General features: G+C 36.0%; 1 protein-coding gene across 1 annotated transcript; it reads right to left on the bottom strand.

Moving 5' to 3' along the window:
- Positions 1–8,634: 8,634 nt before the first annotated feature.
- LOC140058298 (uncharacterized) lies at positions 8,635–14,469 on the bottom strand. Its single transcript, XM_072103862.1, has 14 exons — positions 14,466–14,469; positions 13,972–14,133; positions 13,597–13,830; positions 12,984–13,145; positions 12,608–12,841; positions 11,998–12,159; positions 11,636–11,869; positions 11,401–11,492; positions 10,781–11,048; positions 10,417–10,638; positions 9,757–9,993; positions 9,538–9,620; positions 9,007–9,211; positions 8,635–8,894 (listed from the first exon to the last, which is right to left on the bottom strand). The coding sequence occupies exons 1-14, from the start codon at positions 14,467–14,469 to the stop codon at positions 8,746–8,748; spliced, it is 2,448 nt and encodes an 815-aa protein (XP_071959963.1). The 3' UTR covers positions 8,635–8,745.
- Positions 14,470–15,084: the final 615 nt, after the last annotated feature.

The following is a 15,084-nucleotide window of genomic DNA, read 5'->3' as shown; positions in this document are numbered from 1 at the left end:
TGTTCTATGGCTTGGCATTTTGCAACTGCAGTGGCTAGGATATCTTGCACAAATGTAGCTGCACACTTTTTGAGTTGTACATCTTCGTCATTGGTACTCTTGACTGCAAGTTGAGATGTCTGGCAGGTGGACGTGTCTAGTTTTTGTGACGATCGCAGATGCTTTGCGCTTGTTAGTTGTAATGAGTCATTCAGGCTAGGGGTGAGTGGGTTGACTGTGATAAAAGTTTTTTCAAATTAAACTTTAATTATAAAGTAATATATTCCAACAGCATACTAATATAAACTAAAAAAAAAAATATGTGGGATGTCCTAAAGAAAATATTAGATGATAAGCTATTATGCAAGGCTGGCCTACCTGCAGTTGGATGATGTGCTTCATTGTTATGAACAGTGGCCAGGTGTTCTGCCATTACTATTGACAAAGTTTCTTCCACAAGACTTGTTGCCAGATTGTCAAGCTCGACATCCTCATCAGAGGTGGAGGTTTCAGCTGGCTGCTGTGCTTCAGTTGCCTTGTCTATAAAGATATTATTACAATTATTTTGATATGTCTAAAATTATAATAATCAATTATTATACAATTCTTTTATGATTAAGATAAAAAAAAAAGCCTTTATTTAAAAAAAATTTAAATAACCGTTATTCATCATCAAATTGTTTATCTAAAAACAAAACAAGAAAATTAAATTAAGAGACGAAAAGAAAACAGAAAAACATGAGCTATATATTTTGTCCTTCAATTCTGAGAACAAATCTAAATATAAATGTGAAAGAGAATTTAACCAATTATAAAAAAAAGATGAGAGATTGATTGGTTTATTTAACGAGGTGGACTGGGTTGGGTGTTGGGGAGAGGTTGTCTTTAGGTACACATGCTCCACATTTGATGGCTTGAATTACTTTTCGATATCTATTTATGCTAGTGGTAGGCCTTTCAATTGGCTTAGGCATGATGGTAGTGTATGATCTTACGGTCAGTGTTGTTCTCGTCTTGTTCTATGGCTTGGCATTTTGCAACTGCAGTGGCTAGGATATCTTGCACAAATGTAGCTGCACGCTTTTTGAGTTGTACATCTTTGTCGTTGGTGCTCTTGACTGCAAGTTGAGATGTCTGGCAGGTGGACGTGTCTAGTTTTTGTGACGATCGCAGATGTTTTGCGCTTGTTAGTTGTAATGAGTCATTCAGGCTAGGGGTGAGTGGGTTGACTGTGATAAAAGTTTTTTCAAATTAAACTTTAATTATAAAGTAATATATTCCAACAGCATACTAATATAAACTAAAAAAAAAATATGTGGGATGTCCTAAAGAAAATATTAGAGGATAAGCTATTATGCAAGGCTGGCCTACCTGCAGTTGGATGATGTGCTTCATTGTCATGAACAGTGGCCAGGTGTTCTGCCATTACTATTGACAAAGTTTCTTCCACAAGACTTGTTGCCAGATTGTCAAGCTCGACATCCTCATCAGAGGTGGAGGTTTCAGCTGGCTGCTGTGCTTCAGTTGCCTTGTCTATAGAGATATTATTACAATTATTTTGATATGTCTAAAATTATAATCAATTATTATACAATTCTTTTATGATTAAGATAAAAAAAAATGACTTTATTTAAAAAAAATTTAAATAACCGTTATTCATCATCAAATTGTTTATCTAAAAACAAAACAAGAAAATTAAATTAAGAGACGAAAAGAAAACAGAAAAACATGAGCTATATATTTTGTCCTTCAATTCTGAGAACAAATCTAAATATAAATGTGAAAGAGAATTTAATCAATTATAAAAAAAAGATGAGAGATTGATTGGTTTATTTAACGAGGTGGACTGGGTTGGGTGTTGGGGAGAGGTTGTCTTTAGGTACACATGCTCCACATTTGATGGCTTGAATTACTTTTCGATATCTATTTATGCTAGTGGTAGGCCTTTCAATTGGCTTAGGCATGATGGTAGTGTATGTTCTTACGGTCAGTGTTGTTCTCGTCTTGTTCTATGGCTTGGCATTTTGCAACTGCAGTGGCTAGGATATCTTGCACAAATGTAGCTGCACGCTTTTTGAGTTGTACATCTTCGTCATTGGTGCTCTTGACTGCAAGTTGAGATGTCTGGCAGGTGGACGTGTCTAGTTTTTGTGACGATCGCAGATGTTTTGTGCTTGTTAGTTGTAATGAATCATTCAGGCCAAGAGTGAGTGAGTTGCCTGTGATAAAAGTTTCTTCAAATTGAACTTTAATTCTAAAGTAATATATTCCAACAGCATACTAATATACACTAAAACAAATCATGTGGGATGTCCTAAAGAAAATATTAAATGATAACCTATTATGCAAGGCTGGCCTACCTGCAGTTGGATAATGTGCTTTATTGTTATGAACAGTTGCCAGTTGTTCTGCCATTACTACTGACAAAGTTTCTTCCACAAGACTTGTGGCCAGATTGTCAAGCTCGACATCCTCATCAGAGGTGGAGGTTTCAGCTGGCTGCTGTGCTTCAGTTGCCTTGTCTAAAGAGATATTATTACAATTATTTTGATATGTCTAAAATTATAATCAATTATTATACAATTCTTTTATGATTAAGATAAAAAAAAGACTTTATTTAAAAAAAATTCAAATAACAATTATTCATCATCAAATTCTTTATCTAAGAACAAAACAAGAAAATTATTTCGATATCTATTTATGCTAGTGGTAGGCCTATCAATTGGCTTAGGCATAAAGGTAGTGTATGTTCTTACGGTCAGTGTTGTTCTCGTCTTGTTCTATGGCTTGGCATTTTGCAACTGCAGTGGCTAGGACATCTTGTACAAATGTAGCTGCACGCTTTTTGAGTTGCACATCTTCGTCATTGGTGCTCTTGACTGCAAGTTGCGATGTCTGGCAGGTGGACGTGTCTAGTTTTAGTGTCAATCGCAGATGTTTTGCGCTTGTTAGTTGTAATAAGTCATTCAGGCCAGGAGTGAGTGAGTTGACTGTGATAAAAGTTTTTCAAATTAATCTTTAATTCTAAAGTAAACAGCATACCCTATATACTGTATACAAATCTGTGGTGTCCTAAGGAAAATAGTAAATGATAGGCTATTATGCAAGGCTGGCCTACCTGCAGCAGGTGAAGATGATGATTGATTGTTCGAACTTCCATCTATTGGTCTATAGGATTCATCTTCTTCATCTCCTGTTGCTGCTGCTACTACTGGGGCTGGGGGTCCTGCTGGTAAGACTGCTACAACTATAAAAAAAGATACCAATATGAACAATGCAGGGCCGTAGTTAGCATGAGGAAGAAGAGGCGCTCGAATTATCTCTGAAAATTTCACAACCCAGCCCACTAAGAAGCTGAGGTCATATTTTATATAATATAATTATATTAAAAGCATATTGCTTCGTCTCATTTTAACCTCTCGCTACGGCCTTGCAATGTCTCACGTGTGAAGATAGAGTGTTGGTTGGGAAGGGATATCAACTAGGCTAGATAGGGCACAGCCTAAAATACTAGCCAGGCCTCCTAGCTAGGTAGGCTCTTATACTCTTGGGTAGCTTAGTATAGGATCGCCTAGTGAGAGGCCTCGTAATACTAAACTATTAAACTAATAGTTAATACTAGGCTAGTCTAGCCTATAATAGTAGGCCTAGCCCTAGCTAGAGGCTAGCCTTCTACTAGTATTAGGCTAAGGCCTAGGCTAGCCTAGTAGTAGGCCTCTAGGTTAGGCTGCCTAACCTATAATTCTATATACTAATTAATTAGGCCTACCTACCCTACTAGCCTAGGCTAAAGCTATAGAGAGGCTAAGCTAGTGTAGCTGGCTAGAGGCTAGCCTAGCTAGGGCCTAGATGACTAGCATTAGGCCTAGAGAGTCTAGACCTACTACTCTAGCTAGCTAGGCCTGAGCTGAGGCTAGGCTAGCCTCACGCAGGGCAGGCTCTAGTCTAGCTAGGCCCTCTATAGGCTAGCTAGGCTAGGCTAGTACTAGGCCTACCCTATACTAGTAGTACTACTGTAGTAGGCTAGTAGTAGTACCGCTACCTAGGCATGTTTTGAGGTTTTGGCCAGTAGGCCTACTGCTTCTACTACTAGGCCTAGTAGGCCTATAGCTAGCCTAAGGCCTAAGCTAGTACAAACTACCACGTCCACGGATCCGACCCCGATCAACCACCGACTCTCGACAAACACACCCCCCACCACACACTCGCAACGTATCACGATTTTTTTTTCATTTTATGACGTAATTAAGCGCCTAACTTTACACCAATAGCATTGTGATTATAATACAGGCCACGCCCCCAAGAGCAATTCATTGTTTTACATACGTCACACCGCTTTTTGTGATCTCGTGACGTGAGAGGTCAACTAAGACCGCGCTGATGCTCTTTTACGCGACCATTTTATACGCACCACTACAAGTTCAGTAACTACGGTTACATAAACAAACATTATTGTAACAATAATTATGCCATTTTCCCATAGTTTTAATACTTTTAACCTTATCTTTTTAAAGTGTACATAGGCCTACCAAAAATGTAAAGAAAACAACACCAGTTACTAATTAAGTGTTGTAATATAATCTAAATTAGGCATGGTGCCTAGATAGGATGACTTGCCTAAAGTTAGAATCAGACTAGGCCTATGTTGTAATGTAACGTAATCAACTTACCTATTCTTGTTCTACGTAAACATTTGGGAAGGCGGAGTTTAATTCCACAACAAAGAGAAATAGGCATATCAATTAATTTATTAAAATACTTCCGAAAACGGTTGTAAAGACTGGAAAAACGACCGATATGTATCGGGCTATTCACCAGCCATCCGGCACAAGCTGTCGCTAGTTGCCATTTGAGGTTTTGTTTCGTGCGTACGTTTACATTTCTATCCATGGTGATTGTGTGACGTCATGCAAAGCGCACCGACATGTCATACGCATACCCCAAGTGCGGCACAAAGAATGTTTGTTTTTTAAACATTAATGTTTACAAACAAAAAAATAATTTTAAGAAATTGTAGGTATAAAATGAAACATGGCCTATGTGTTATATTATTAATTTATACGATTTATTGAAATCGTCTACAAAATTAAGTTATATAGTATAGGCCTACCCTGTCGTTTCCCCCATTTCAGGAAAAGCAAAACAGGACTTTATTTTTCAGTTTAAATGTCTTAATCTAATTTAATTTAATGTCTGTGTTCATAATCTTCGTTTCAAGATTTATAATTATAAATCTAATAATTGTTTAGGTATTTTTAACTGTTGCGGTTCGCAATTTAAATGTTTTTTGAACGGTATTATTATAAACATGTTATCGTTGTGTTTTTAAATATATATTTGTATTATGAACCCGTGCACTGTTGGTTGTAAGAATAAAGAATAAAGTACAGCATTAAGTTAATACAAACACACAATTCATTGCAATTCTATAGAGTGCTCCCGGGCATCTATATATAAATTTACGTAAGGGCAAAATTCGGTAAATCGCGCGTTATTTCTAGAATGTTTACTCGATGGTATATAAAGTTGGTTCGTACTTTCGGTACTGATTTTAATCGCCTGATGTAACCCAGTTTACTAATTAAATTGAGTTCGATAATTAGTTATTGACGATTAAAACGAATTTAAGTTCAACGATTTGCCCCAAATAGGGGTGTTTTTCGATCGTGGTATACACTGTCTAATGGATGTCCATCTTGAAAAATACCCGCACACAATAATACGAGGATGCTTCGCATTTTCCTATCCCCTAATACGATAATGGTTTTTAATAGCTGAAAACTGGTTGAACAGCTCGAGTACAGCATCATAATGTTGAAGACAGACCGATTTTCTTTAAAAAATACTACTTTGATAGATTTAATATACATTTATACAACTGTTTTGCGATAAATGGAACATTCCAATCTCAGTTCCACAAGTGTCTATTCCCTCAGGCGTCGTAAAGACAAGTGCTGTACAGCCATAACAGAAATTCGATCCATTTTATCCAATCTGTGCTGCAGAGGTTGGATATAGGTATTTTTTTTAACGGATAATGAGCTAGCCTTTCCAGTCGCCATCTATTATGTACAATCATCTTTATTATTGCAGTTAAACCACCACCACCCACACCACCACCCTCCCACTCACTGGCATAAGTAACATTGTAAAGCCATTAGGGGATATGCCTAAGGTACGGTATGAAGGATCACATGCCCTAAACGCAGAACAACTTTGGCGGTTAGAAACCAACTTAAATATGAATTGGCTCTAATCTAAGAAACAATTCAAAACCATTAGACCTACTAATTAAGTTAAGTTAGATAATTATTTATTGACGATTAAAGCGAACTTACGATTTCCCCCGAATAGAGATGTTTACTTTATTACTGACAGTTCCTTCTGAACGTTAATATTAATTAATAATCTAATTACTGTACAAAAAAAATATAAACGTCGTATAAGTGATGTATCGTTACATGTACTGTACTATTTCAATCGACTATACGGTGACAGTTTTAACAAAGTATTAAATAGCAATGTTTTACTGTGTTTAGTCATGGAGGTATAAATACCTCCATGGTTTAGTGGTATATTATTTGTAAAACATGAAAACAATTGATATTTCGTTACTAAATGGATAAAGAATATATTTAAAAATTGTTCGTCTTTGCACCCATCCTCTTCCCCATCCCTAAACCCTCATGTTGCATACAAAACACAAATTGTTCGTCTTTGCACCCATCCTCTTCCCCATCCCTCAACCCTCATGTTGCATACAAAACACAAATTGTTCGTCTTTGCACCCATCCTCTTCCCCATCCCTCAACCCTCATGTTGCATACAAAACACAAATTTTTCGTCTTTGCACCCATCCTCTTCCCCATCCCTCAACCCTCATGTTGCATACAAAACACACATTTAGTTTGTTTCAAAACAATTGGTCTTATTTTGTGACAAGTTTCTCTTTCGGAAGTAATTCCCAGGATGCTAATTTTAGTTGAGTACATAAATCACCGATTTAATTGTCTTGCATGTACATTTGAAGTCGCCAATTTTTTAACGCTGAAATTACTATGTATTCGAGAACCATCTATGGGCACGATCTAGATGGTACGCGAGCGAAGCGATTATAATTATAGTGATATTATAGTGAAGTGATTATAATTAGTCATGTCCCGGGACGTGACCGGACCACTCATAGCCACCACGGATAAACTGTGTTCATCAGTGCTTCTGAATGGATGACTTTTGGGGGAGCGGCTGGGACGCTAGAAGACCAAACTCAGTACGGTTTCGATTAAGATCATTCGGGAAATTTTCTCATGCCATAAAGAAGAAAATTCTATAAAAGCTCGTAAAAGGTATGTTACTAACAACAGACAAGTGGACATAAATTAAAAGTTCTAATAGTAAAACACCAAATTTACAGATACGATCTTACGCATCCACGGAGTTGTAGATAATTTGATTAGTGAGTGATTGTCCACCTCATATGAACTGTTTTATAAGTTGTTTTGTGACTGTGTAATTTGGTAGTAGTCACTCTCATACTGTAGGCCTACATTTAAAAGTAACACATCCAAATGCCAACTTCAAGTCAATGGCTACCAGATGTCTCTGTGAGACGGTTATTTGAACCAGTACCAGTACCAGTACCTCACTTTTGAAAGGCAAAATCATTAAATTATTGAAATGAATAAGAAAGTAAGACTTCTTATATCGACATATCGTATGTAATTTCTGAAAATACAGTATCTACATACAAATACAGATTATATATTTTGTGTGTGGGCATCAGGACCAGTGCTTTAAAAATGCGTAACCTAATTGTATTCTTCTGGGAGGAATTTGTATGTGTTCAGAAATCGATTGAAACGATCTATAAATTACTCAAAGAGCCGAGCTTTCAGTGGGCTTTCCCCCATCCCCCTGGTTCCCGACGCCAAGTGTTTTGGTGAAAAAATAATTCTTTGAAATAGTAAAAATAAGAAACAAGTCCATATACATGGTTGCAGTCGTGTGCTCAAGTTAGTATTTACCGACCAACCGACCGACCGTTGAACGCGACTAAAAATAAAGTAAAACAATAATAATATTTTCATACAATAACAATAAGTGATCTTTTTATTATAAAATATCACCTAATAAAAGAAAAATAAAATAATAATAATAATAATGCCAGAAATGGTAACTATGTCCTCACATCGTGAACCGAAAGTTGGGCCTAACTGCTGTTAAAAAGTTTATCGACCGTTAAAAATAGATGGCACTGTTTAACTATTTTATGTTGTCAGAGTGTTAATTTTATTTTTTAACAATAATCAGAGGAGCCTGAATTAATTAATATTTTAAATTCTCTCAATAATTTTAACATTTACAATACTAGTATTCAAAAATTGTATTTATTAAATTATCAAAATTATTTAAGAATGAGAATAAGGATATAATAAATTTAGAACCAATTAAAATCATACAGAATTTACAATAATGATTTGTAGTACTTTATGTGTTAATTAGGTGAAATTTCTTATTTATAATTATTATAATAGAAAGTACTTCAATGTAGGAAAGTAAAAAGATTTCATTAACTATATTAAAATCAAAAGCCCGAAAGAGAAATAAATAAAATTAAAAACAAAGTTTACAATATATATCAAATTATCATTTATTATTGCACAACTGTAAAATTCATAAAACAAACATATCAAATAATGTATCCTTATCGTAAAAATTAATATTGAAATGATTATAATTAGTCCATTGTAAATATGATTAAAGTATTCAGTAATTGTATTGGTCTATCGTAGCATCATGATAGGTTAAGTTTGGATCATCATCTGCTGTCATGTCAGCCAGGGATGTCATGTCAACTACTATTGGTCGGCAATTTGTTTCCTCATCATTGTCGACGTCTTGTAGCTCGTGTTGGTCTAAACATTAAAATGAATGAATATTTTTAGTACTCATGAGGCCCTACTAATAGGGAAGAATTTGTAAAGCGTAGACAAACAAATCAGCTTTTAAAAATAAAAATAAACTTACCAGGGTTAATATTCGATGATTTCATAGCAGCCTTAGCTGCTAATCTTTGGGCGATAGCTCTCTGCCTCACCCAGGCATCTGGTTCTTCGTCGCTTGGGTCTGAAGGTCCCATGTCTATCCAGTCATAGTCACTTTCCATTCCATACTTATAAAATGCTTCATCCATTTCGTCATTCTGTTCCTGGATGCTTTTGCAATCTGATGCCTATAAAAAATTCAAACATAGTAAAAACTTAAAAAAAATAATACGGATTATGGATGGTACCGTTTTGGTACTACCAGTCACATAGACTCTAATGAAATGTTGTGGGGTGGGGCATAATCATATCGCATCCGCACAAAACGTTTTATGTACAAGGATGGTCATTGTCCTGTTGTTTGATAGCCTAGATCTTCTTTATTTTTAAATTATTTTTGGGAAGCCGAATTATTTTTTCACTCTTTTCACATTCAGTAAATTAAGTACATTGAAATAGGCTCATGCCACTGCTTGTTGTGTACCTGTTTTTGTGAGGTCTATGAGTTACTTACAAATTGTCCACCTGCCATAGCAGTATCTCCTTTGATTCCGAAGAAAGGGTCTCCGTATTCTGTGCAAGTATCGGTTGTGAGATCTAGGGCAGGGTAAAAGCAAATTCAGTTACTGATATGTTATAATATAGATTTCAAATTGTTAAAAAAAATAACAGTATGGAAATAATTGGTTAAGGCTTAAATGAAAATTCATATGAATGAAAAGTCATATTGTACCTTTCCTCTGATCTTTCTCTACTGTATCCGTGTAGGCTGATTCAGGTGGCTGCTGTTCTTCAGTTAGCAGGTTGGCGGTGGCAAGATTTTCTGCGACCTTCGACAAAACATCTTGAACAACAGAATTTGAAAGCTTGTCGAGCTCCTCATCCTCCTCAGAGATGGAGGCTGCAGCTGTTTGTTTTTCTGCAGTAGTCTGCTGTGCTGCAGTATTCTGCTGGGCTTCAGTTGCCTTGTCTATAGAGAAATTTGTTTGATAATTATTACAATTAATTAATATTCTAAAGATTATACAATAATAATGACAATTATAACAACAAATCATGAATATTTATCTTTTTTTATTCAAATGTTCTTTATTCATCATAAAATTTTTCGTCGAAAAACAAAGCATGAAAAGGAAATTAAGAGATGAAAAGAAAACAGAAAAAGATGAGCTTAATATACTGTCTCCTTTAAAAATGAGAATGAACAAATGTAAACAAGAATCTGTTTAAAAAAACAAAAGATGAAAGATTGATTGATCTATTTAACTGGGTGGGTGTTGGGAGAGAGATTGGCTACAGGTACACACACTCCTTTTTGACAGCTTAAAACTTCTTTTAGATATCTACAAATAAATACTGTATGTTATCAATTGATGATAGTGTATGTTCTTACGGTCAGTGTTGTTCTCGTCTTGACATTTTGCAACTGCAGTTGATAGGACATCTTGTACAAAGGTAGCTGCTTGCTGTTTGAGATGCACATCTTCATCAATGGTGCTCATGACTGCAAGTTGTGATGTCTGGCAGGTGGACGTGTCTAGTTTTAGTGTCGATCGCAGATGTTTTGCGCTTGTTAGTTGTAATGAGTCATTCAGGCCAGGAGTGAGTGAGTTGACTGTGATAAAAGTTTTTTTCAAATTAAACTTTAATTATAAAGTAATATATTCCAACAGCATACTAATATACACTAAAACAAATCATGTGGGATGTCCTAAAGAAAATATTAAATGATAAGCTATTATACAAGGCTAACCTACCTGCAGTTGGACGATTGTTCAGCTCCTCATCATCATCACAGATGGAGGCTTCAGTTGGCTTACCAGTGTTAATATTCAAAGATCTCCTTGCAGCCTTGGCTGCTAATCTCTGGGCGATAGCTCTCTGCCTCACCCAGGCATCTGGTTCTTCATCGCTTGGGTCTGAAGGTCCCATGTCTATCCAGTCATAATCACTTTCCACTCCATACTTATAAAATGCTTCATCCATTTCGTCATTCTGTTCCTGGATGCTTTTGCAATCTGATGCCTATAAAAAATTCAAACATAGTAAAAAAAACAAAAAAAACATATGGACTATGGATGGTACCGTTTTGGTACTACCAGTCGCCTAATGTGGGGTTGGGCATAATCGTATAGCATCCGCATAATAACGTTTTATGTAGTGAAGGTCAGTGCCCTGTTGTTTGGTAGCCTAGATCGTCTTTATTTTGCTTAAATTTTCTTTTTCTGGTTTTTGCTTTTGTTGGGAAAAAATTATTTTTGGGAAGCAGAATTTGTTTTCCTCTTTTTTGACATTCATTAAACTGCGTACATTGAAAGAGGCACATGCCACTGCCTGTGTACATGTTTTTGTGGGGCAGGGTCTATGAGTTACTTACAAAGTGGCCACCTGCCATAGTATTTCCTTTCAATCTGAAGAAAGTGTCTCCATATTCTGACCATCGATCTGTACAAGTATAGGTTGTGAGGTCTAGGGGGAGAGCAAAAACAAATTGGGTTATTGATATGTTATAATATAGATTTCTAATTGTTAATAAATATAACAGTTTAGGAAATCGGTTGGTTAGGCCGCCTATCAATTGGCTTAGGCATAAAGGTAGTGTATGTTCTTACGGTCAGTGTTGTTCTCGTCTTGCTCTATGGCTTGACATTTTGCAACTGCAGTGGCTAGGACATCTTGTATAAATGTAGCTACACGCTGTTTGAGTTGTACATCCTCATTATTGTTGCTCTTGACTGCAAATTGTGATGTCTCACAGGTGGACGTGTCTAGTTTTTGTGTCGATCGCAGATGTTTTGCGCTTGTTAATTGTAATGAGCCATTAAGGCCAAGAGTGAGTGAGTTGCCTGTGATAAAAGTTTTTTCAAATTAAACTTTAATTCTAAAGTAATATATTCCAACAGCATACTAATATACACTAAAACAAATCATGTGGGATGTCCTAATGATAAGCTATTATGCAAGGCTGGCCTACCTGCAGTTGGGTGATGTGCTTTATTGTTATGAACAATGGTCAGTTGTTCTGCCATTACTATTGACAAAGTTTCTTCCACAAGACTTGTTGCCAGATTGTCAAGCTCGACATCCTCATCAGAGGTGGAGGTTTCAGCTGGCTGCTGTGCTTCAGTTGCCTTGTCTATAGAGATATTATTACAATTATTTTGATATGTCAAAAATTATAATCAATTATTATACAATTCTTTTATGATTAAGATAAAAAAAAATGACTTTATTTAAAAAAAATTTAAATAACCGTTATTCATAATCAAATTCTTTATCTAAAAATAAAACAAGAAAATTCAATTAAGAGATGAAAAGGAAACAGAAAAACATGAGCTATATATTTTGTCCTTCAATTCTGAGAACAAATCCAAATATAAATGTGAACAAGAATTTAACCAATTATAAAAAAAAAGATGAGAGATTGGTTTATTTAACGAGGCGGACTGGGGTGGGTGTTGGGGAGAGGTTGGCATAGGTACACATGCTCCACCTTTGATGGCTTGAACTACTTTTCGATATCTATTTATGCTAGTGGTAGGCCTTTCAATTGGCTTAGGCATGATGGTAGTGTATGTTCTTACGGTCAGTGTTGTTCTCGTCTTGTTCTATGGCTTGGCATTTTGCAACTGCAGTGGCTAGGACATCTTGCACAAAGGTAGCTGCACGCTGTTTGACTTGCATATCTTCGTCATTGATGCTCTTCACTGCATGTTGCGATATCTGGCAGGTGGACGTGTCTAGTTTTTGTGTCGATCGCAGATGTTTTGCGCTTGTTAGTTGTAATGAGTCATTCAGGCCAGGAGTGAGTGAATTGACTGTGATAAAAGTTTTTTTCAAATTAAACTTTAATTATAAAGTAATATATTCCAACAGCATACTAATATACACTAAAACAAATCATGTGGGATGTCCTAAAGAAAAAATTAGATGATAAGCTATTATGCAAGGCTGGCCTACCTGCAGTTGGATGATGTGCTTCATTGTTATGAACAGTGGCCAGGTGTTCTGCCATTACTATTGACAAAGTTTCTTCCACAAGACTTGTTGCCAGATTGTCAAGCTCGACATCCTCATCAGAGGTGGAGGTTTCAGCTGGCTGCTGTGCTTCAGTTGCCTTGTCTATAGAGATATTATTACAATTATTTTGATATGTCTAAACTTATAATCAATTATTATACAATTCTTTTATGATTAAGATAAAAAAAAAATGACTTTATTTAAAAAAAAATTTAAATAACCGTTCTTCATCATCAAATTCTTTATCTAAAAACAAAACAAGAAAATTAAATTAAGAGACGAAAAGAAAAAAGAAAAACATGAGCTATATATTTTGTCCTTCAATTCTGAGAACAAATCTAAATATAAATGTGAACAAGAATTTAACCAATTATAAAAAAAAAGATGCGAGATTGGTTTATTTAACGAGGTGGACTGTGGTGGGTGTTGGGGAGAGGTTGGCTTTAGGTACACATGCTCCAACTTTGATGGCTTAAACTACTTTTCGATATCTATTTATGCTAGTGGTAGGCCTTTTAATTGGCTTAGGCATAATGGTAGTGTATGTTCTTACGGTCAGTGTTGTTCTCGTCTTGTTCTATGGCTTGGCATTTTGCAACTGCAGTGGCTAGGACATCTTGCACAAAGGTAGCTGCACGCTGTTTGATTTCCATATCTTCGTCGTTGATGCTCTTGACTGCAAGTTGCGATGTCTGGCAGGTGGACGTGTCTAGTTTTTGTGTCGATCGCAGATGTTTTGCGCTTGTTAGTTGTAATGAATCATTCAGGCCAAGAGTGAGTGAGTTACCTGTGATAAAAGTTTTTTCAAATTAAACTTTAATTCTAAAGTAATATATTCCAACAGCATACTAATATACACTAAAACAAATCATGTGGGATGTCCTAAAGAAAATATTAAATGATAAGCTATTATGCAAGGCTGGCCTACCTGCAGTTGGATGATGTGCTTCATTGTCATGAACAGTGGCCAGGTGTTCTGCCATTACTATTGACAAAGTTTCTTCCACAAGACTTGTTGCCAGATTGTCAAGCTCGACATCCTCATCAGAGGTGGAGGTTTCAGCTGGCTGCTGTGCTTCAGGTGCCTTGTCTATAGAGATATTATTACAATTATTTTGATATGTCAAAAATTATAATCAATTATTATACAATTCTTTTATGATTAAGATAAAAAAAAGACTTTATTTAAAAAAAATTCAAATAACAATTATTCATCATCAAATTCTTTATCTAAAAACAAAACAAGAAAATTATTTCGATATCTATTTATGCTAGTGGTAGGCCTATCAATTGGCTTAGGCATAAAGGTAGTGTATGTTCTTACGGTCAGTGTTGTTATCGTCTTGTTCTATGGCTTGGCATTTTGCAACTGCAGTGGCTAGGACATCTTGTACAAATGTAGCTGCACGCTTTTTGAGTTGCACATCTTCGTCATTGGTGCTCTTGACTGCAAGTTGCGATGTCTGGCAGGTGGACGTGTCTAGTTTTAGTGTCAATCGCAGATGTTTTGCGCTTGTTAGTTGTAATAAGTCATTCAGGCCAGGAGTGAGTGAGTTGACTGTGATAAAAGTTTTTCAAATTAATCTTTAATTCTAAAGTAAACAGCATACCCTATATACTGTATACAAATCTGTGGTGTCCTAAGGAAAATAATAAATGATAGGCTATTATGCAAGGCTGGCCTACCTGCAGCAGGTGAAGATGATGATTGATTGTTTGAACTTCCATCTATTGGTCTATAGGATTCATCTTCTTCATCTCCTGTTGCTGCTGCTACTACTGGGGCTGGGGGTCCTGCTGGTAAGACTGCTACAACTACAAAAAAAGATACCAATATGAACAATGCAGGGCCGTAGTTAGCATGAGGAAGAAGAGGCGCTCGAATTATCTCTGAAAATTTCACAACCCAGCCCACTAAGAAGCTGAGTTCATATTTTATATAATATAATTATATTAAAAGCATATTGCTTCGTCTGATTTTAACCTCTCGCTACGGCCTTGCAATGTGTGAAGATAGAGTGTTGGTTGGGAAGGGATATCA

Source organism: Antedon mediterranea, chromosome 9, assembly GCF_964355755.1.
Source record: "Antedon mediterranea chromosome 9, ecAntMedi1.1, whole genome shotgun sequence".
Lineage (NCBI taxonomy): Eukaryota > Metazoa > Echinodermata > Crinoidea > Comatulida > Antedonidae > Antedon > Antedon mediterranea.
This window is presented reverse-complemented; position numbering and strand designations above follow the sequence as displayed.